This window comes from Triticum aestivum, chromosome 1D, assembly GCF_018294505.1.
Source record: "Triticum aestivum cultivar Chinese Spring chromosome 1D, IWGSC CS RefSeq v2.1, whole genome shotgun sequence".
Taxonomy (NCBI): Eukaryota; Viridiplantae; Streptophyta; class Magnoliopsida; order Poales; family Poaceae; genus Triticum; species Triticum aestivum.
Genome location: NC_057796.1, coordinates 80,159,086 through 80,165,975, shown reverse-complemented (window position 1 = coordinate 80,165,975; position 6,890 = coordinate 80,159,086). Strand labels below are relative to the sequence as shown.

At 43.9% G+C, this 6,890-nt stretch overlaps 1 protein-coding gene across 1 annotated transcript; it reads left to right on the top strand.

The window, feature by feature from the left end:
• The first annotated feature begins 244 nt into the window (after positions 1-244).
• LOC123180425 (disease resistance protein RGA5) lies at positions 245-5,724 on the top strand. The gene is made up of 4 exons (XM_044592481.1): positions 245-484; positions 585-1,860; positions 2,939-4,955; positions 5,163-5,724. The coding sequence occupies exons 2-4, from the start codon at positions 1,061-1,063 to the stop codon at positions 5,271-5,273; spliced, it is 2,928 nt and encodes a 975-aa protein (XP_044448416.1). The 5' UTR covers positions 245-484; positions 585-1,060; the 3' UTR covers positions 5,274-5,724.
• Positions 5,725-6,890: the final 1,166 nt, after the last annotated feature.

The following is a 6,890-nucleotide window of genomic DNA, read 5'->3' as shown; positions in this document are numbered from 1 at the left end:
AAAAACGTAATCGGGCCGTGCCGTGCCGGCCCACGTGCCCAGCCTCCAGGCCCAGGCACGGCCCAGGGCGTGCCGCGTGCCAGGCCCAGGCCGTTTAGCCCGTGCCGTGCCTGGCCCAAGGCGGGCCGTGCCGGCGTGCTCACGGGCCGGCCCGAAAAAAACGGCCCATTTGGCCAGCTATACTTTTGATAAAAAAAAGTTTGGTCACGGTCAAAAATCTGACCAGATTTGTAGTGGGGTAAAAAAAAAACTACCGTAACATCCGTCCGGAGAAGGAGGCCGAAGGCGAACTCCCCGGTCCGGAAGCCGCGCCGGCGGCGGCACCGCCCACCCAACCCACCATGGCTTCGCTGCCGGATCTCCCACTTCCACCCCATTCAGACCCATACTCCCCTTCCACAAGGGAGCACGCGGCTGTCTCGCAGGCCCCTCGTGCGGCTCCTCCGGGCAATCGATCGACATCTGCTGACCCTTGGGAGGTCAGGTCAGTGGGCGATTTTTCTTCTCCTCTGTATGTATTCCTTGCAAGCTGCACTTCTGCCTAATTAAACTGAATTTCCTCACTCGGATCGACGCGTTTGTAGGCCGGAAGGTGCTCCACTGCTTCCTAAAAGCGCAGAGAGCTATCCCGACTTGCTTTGATGAATCCAATCGAATCAAATTGGTGTGCCGCCTTGAGCACTTTTTCTCTGGGAACCAATCTTGACTTTTCTGCTAGTAAATCATTGGGCCACCACAAATGGAAGACAAGGATGCGGCGCCACTGTTCTTTTGTTTAGTTATTAATCATAAGCCTAACAGCATCTGTATTCCTCTGCCCGGTCATCAAGTCAGTGGAAGAATCAATACAATCATGCACGGCTCCACCAAACCTGAAGATGATATTTTGGGTAGGGGCTTTCGGCGCAATTTCTGCTCAGAAAAAGGGCTGAAAAGCGCGTTGCTTGTGCCTTACTAAATGGACCAGAGACCTTACTGGAAGACAAGCACAAACCCTTGAAGCAACCACCACATCACTTGTGAAATCTCACATAGCAGGAAGCTCGCCGGCGAGAGACCCATGGAGGCTGCTCTTGTCACCGTTTCCACGGGGGTGATGAAGCCCCTCCTGTCCAAGCTCTTCAAGCTGCTGCTGGACGAGCACCGGAAGCTCAAAGGCGTCCGCCGTGACGCCAAGTTCATAGGAGACGAGCTTCGCAGCATGAAGGCTGCACTGGAGGTGCTTGCGGATGAAGAACAACTTGAACCTCCGATGAGAATTTGGCGGGATGATGTCCGTGAGCTTTCCTATGACATGGAAGATTGCATTGATGGCTTCGTGGCTCATGTCGACCATGAGCTCGATGGACGTACCATGCTCAAGAAGTTCGTTGACATGTTGAAGAAGCCCAAACATCGCTATCAGGCTGCTAGTGAGATAGGTAAACTCAAGGCCCGTGCAACTGAGGCAAGCGAGAGGCACAAGAGGTATAATATCATCCGGCCAACACCTTGCATTAGCACTTGTGCCATTGACCCCCGGCTGCCGGCGCTTTACGCGGAGGTTGATGAACTTGTTGGCATTGATGGTCCTAAGGACGATATCATCGACTGGTTTCAGTGGGAGGCTACTTCTACGCAGCCTCAAGTGCTGTCTATTGTTGGTTCTGGTGGTCTTGGTAAGACTACTCTAGCAAAGCAAGTCTATCATGCATTGGAAAGCCAATTTTCATGTGCAGCTTTTGTGTCGGTTTCTCGAAATCCTGATATGAGAAAGATTCTAAGAGATATTGCTCAAGGAGTGGGGTTCACAGACAGCCCACCGGATGATGATGTGCAACAATTGATCAGTAAACTCAGGCAGCATCTTAAAGACGAAAGGTAATCCTGCTCACCTATTATAATGTATGTGACTGCCAAGAAAAATAGACAAATAATGTATGTGATTGTTTCTAGGATTTCTACATATTATTTCTAGAAGGGCCTTCACCTTTTAATATATATTGTTGAAAGGTCATGAACAAAGACGCAACTTCGTAATAATTCTTTGTCACTAACTTAGTAATCCTTCTTCGTTTAAAACTTTAAACATTCTTCCCGATATTACTATTCATTTATGTCGTCAAACCTGAATCGTCGATTTCGATCTGTTTGGTTTACGTCTCGTGTATCGTTCTGCTGCTCCAAGGAGATCCGCTGGAGGGCACAGATTCACATCTGGTTGTCAACTCCTGCTGCACCTATCGGTTCAGTTTGCATGCCTCCACTGTCATCACTCAATTACAGTCTATATTCAAATGTCTTACCCATCTAATCTTTCGCTTATTCGCCGTAAGATTTTGTAAAGGAATGTTCATCTCTCTTTGTAACTTGCAAATACATGCATATTTGGAGCTAGAATATCAGGTCATTTTACCAGATTAATTAATTGTTATAATTGGGAACATATAATGTAAACTTCTGTGTCTGCTAAAATTGACCCAAACTCTGGTAACTTCTAGAATTCTGCTTTACCCAAGCTTGTACACGGAACAGTGGAAGTGCTTCCTGCAATGCAGTCAACATGGAGATTTCAGTTACTATTAGAGGTGGCATCCCTATAAATACACAACTTCTAGTTGATTTAGGTACTAGGTTTGACTGTGATATTTCAGGATTCTAACACTTGACAAGTTATCATGTGTTGTCGAACAAAACACAGTATTAAGCAACAGTACTGTACCTCAGTGTTGAAAAATTGCAATCACTCTGTTGACAGTCTTAAGTAATACTAAAACGTGACTTGATATCATGAATGTATCTAATACTAAAACGTGACTTGATACATCCGTATTTAGACAAATCTAAGACAAGAATTTTGGGACGGAGGGAGTATCTAGCTGCATTTAATTAATGCTAATGCTCTATGCAATTTCTAATTAGCTTTACAGGATTTAAATACAATTAAATCATTTTGTAGGTACTTTATTGTAATTGATGATGTGTGGAGCACGGACGTATGGGAAACTATCAGGCTTGTATTATTGAATAATAATAACCATGGGAGTAGAATTATCACTACAACACGTAATACTGAAGTCGCATCATGTTGTTCTTCGGGTGGTGGTCATGTTTATAAAATGGAACCCCTTACGTTTGATGACTCTAAAAGGTTGTTTTTTAGAAGAGCATTTGGTCCTGAGAATTTATGCCATCCTCATCTGGAAAAGGTCTCTAATGACATATTAAGAAAATGTTCTGGCCTACCATTGGCTATTATTACTGTGTCTAGTTTGTTGGCTGATCAGCATGAAGATGAATGGAAGAGAGTGTTAGCTGCTATTGGTTCTGCACTTGCAAAAGATTCTGGTGCTGATAAGATGACAAAGATATTATCTCTGAGCTACTTTGATCTTCCTCACCATCTGAGAGCCTGTTTGTTGTACTTGAGTATATTTCCAGAAGATTCTGCTATCTGGAAACGACATTTGATACATAAATGGATTGCTGAAGGATTCATTCATGAGAAACAAGGGCGAAATCGATATGAAATAGGTGAGAGTTATTTTAACGAGCTCATTAATAGAAGCTTGATCCAACCGGTTGGTGCAACATTTAGCCAGGTAGAGTCATGCCAAGTTCATGATATCATTCTGGATTTCATCACATGCAAAGCTGCCGAAGAGAACTTTGTCACTAAATTCAGTGATGTAGAGGATGGGCAAAATTCATGTTACAGTGTCCGGAGGCTTTTTGTCGGAAATAACAGTAATGAAAAGGTTGCCATATCAGCCCCGATTCTCTCTCATGTTCGGTCGCTCATTATATATGCGCATGCCCCTCAAGTTTCTTTGTTGGCTTTCCCAGTTCTTCGTGTCTTGGACCTAGGAAAGTGCTGGTGGTTAGAAGAGCACCATGTTGCAAATATTGAAAAGCTACTTCTTCTGAAGTATCTGAGTCTTGCAAATGTTACGCTCCTCCCCAAAAAATTTGGAGAACTGCAGTATTTGGAAACACTGGACATAACAAATACCAGAATTCTAGAAATGCCATTGGCTGTTACAAGCCTCCAACGGCTGGCCAGTCTAAATGTTCATTACCACATTAGATTTCCGGATGGAATGATTGGTAAGATGCAAAGCTTGGAAGAGCTAGAGGCGTTCGGTGTCCACTCCTATGAACAAGGGAAGCCACTAGAAGAATTCAGCCAGCTAACCAAGATGTGGAGGTTGAAAGTACAGCTGGGGATGTTTGAATTGTGGGAAGGAACAGGTCAAATTGAGGACCTTCACGGTTACTTGGGAACATTAGTATCTTCATGCAACCTTCGTCGTCTAAATATATCCAAGCTAAGCTCGAACGTCTTAGCTGTCAAAACTTACTTTCCACTGTCACTGGAGTCGTGGTGTCCGACTACTCCCTGCAGCCTTCAGGAGCTTCACATAACATACTGTTTCATTGACAAGGTTCCAAACTGGATGAGCTTGCTCCGCAATCTTAGAGAATTAGAAATCTATGTCGTCAGTGTGAGACCAGAAGATGTTAGGATCCTTGGGTCAATACCAACTTTGCTTATCCTCAAACTAAAGACTTTCAGTAGCACTGATGGAAGAATTCTCATTCATGGGTTCAGCAATTTGAAATATTTCCATTTGGAACTCCTTCATTGTGGGACCTCACTGGAGTTTGAAGAGGGATCAATGCCAAGGCTTGAGCACCTGGAGCTGGAGTTCCGTGTGCATCAGATGGATTGCCTGAATGGTTCTCCCAATTTCGGTATCCAACACCTCTCTGCCCTCCGCAAAGTTGAGGTCTGTATTTTGTGCAACTTTGGCAATAGAGACAATCCGTTGGCAGGTTTAGAATGCTGCTTTGGCAAATTCATTGGAATGATTATTGAAGCTGACATCGAGGCGCTTCCCAATTGTTCCAGTTTCCTTTTACAATATGGACATGTACCATTCGGAAACGTGGCCTGCGAACATTACACAAAAATTGTAAGTTCTCTCCCAGAATCGGTAGCATTTGGTTATTTCAGTTCGTCCTCTTAGTTTGCTACTAGTACTTTATTTCTTTCTTCCATGCCGCAAAATCTTGGCCAGCCGTTTAATTACTTAAATAAATCTGTACTTGTCATCGTGTTTCGGCTTTGCTTTCGTTTTTCTTCTGCTGTCTGCGTATTTCATCCTGGTGTTTCAAAACAGGTGGAGACAGACTGTGAGAAGGAAGATGAAGCAGGACGAGGAAAAGTTGGGAGTGCAGGAGCACCCCACTGGCATGTGGGAGAAAATTACTTTCGAATGTCATTTGGTTAAACAAATAATGTACGTTCTCGATCCCTGGTAGCATCATGCAGAGCTGCACCAGTGTGCTGCTTCGCTAGATGGGGATCATCGAAGAGGACAAGGAGAATGCGGTCTCAGGGGCCTTCTTGAGCGCTATTGGAGACAGTTTGATCACCTTCTTTCCGAGCCCCAAGTGGCGAGTTTGGTGGCTCTGCCTGGTTGGTCACTTCGTCGACAACTAACTGGCGGAGACTGTGTCGCCACCGCGGCCACCAGTGTAGGCAAGCTCAATAAATCTTGTGAAGGCCTGGTCAGTTATATGCTGCTCTACTTTGGTTGCTGGATGATCAAGTAGCTAATTAAGCCTTAGTATTTTCCAATCAAGATTTGCTTTGTTTGTAATGATTAAGCATGCTATGCCGTGTTGAATATAGACTTTGTGCCTGTAGGCGCCTACAGTGTGAAAGTGGTTCTTGCTGCAGCAGTTGCAAATGCTTGTTTTATTTTTCTGCTCTGTGTTGGTGCAGGTTTTTGCTGTAGCCGCCTCAGCTCTGGTGTGCAGGTTTGTGCTGGTTGCAAGACAACAATGAGCGTAACCCACATGACCATAATTTCTACGAGTACAAATCAAAGCAATTTAATTAGTACTCCCTCTGTTCCTAAATACTCCTTCCGTCCCAAAATAAGTGACTCAACTTTGTACTAACTTTGTACTAAAGTTAGTACTCCCTCCGTAAACTAATATAAGAGCGTTTAGATCTAATATAAGAGCGTTTAGATCACTACTTTATTAATCTAAACGCTCTTATATTAGTTTACAGAGGGAGTACAAAGTTAAGTCACTTATTTTGGGACGGAAGGAGTATAAGTCTTCGTAGAGATTACATTATGGACTACATACGGAGCAAAATGAGTGAATCTACACTCTAAAATGCATCTAAATACATCCGTATGTGGTTCATAGTGAAATCTCTACAAAGACTAGTATTTAGGAACGGAGGGAGTATGTAATTTACTTTGTTTGTAACCCACATGAGCGTCAACAATGGCCTCTCCAGCCCATTCTCGGTTGCAAAGGTTTGTCGAATGAGCAATCTGGATAACGGAGGTGTTTCCTTTTACTGTGGACAATCTCTGAAATTGTCATAATGAATGTGTTTTTGACGGAACCAACTTCCATACCTTTTGTAGGTTATCATGATGGCTACATAATGGATCCATGTGTGGTGCTATCTTCAACTTGCAAAGGATCATTCACCTAAGACCTTTGGGTGCAATCATTGGGAGATTATATCACCAGACACTCAACCGAATTAGATGACAGTCTAGTAATAAGTTATGTTTTTTTTTGAGACAACCTTAGGAAGCTTTATTAAGTCGTCACAATTTTACAGGGACGGAGGGAAGATCTCCAGGATGGCCCAACCACACACGGCGACCACCCCCGAGAGATAAAGCATGCTTCGCTAAGTTGTGAGCTTCATAATTTGAGCTCCTAAATTCATGGCTAGATTTACAAAAACCAAAGTCTAAAGAGTGGTGTATTATTTCATGGGCAATGGCGCCATAAGCTGATGCATTCTCCTTCTTCAGATCCTCCACCACCTGTTTGCAATCAAATGCTACATGAATTCGCCTTTGATAGAG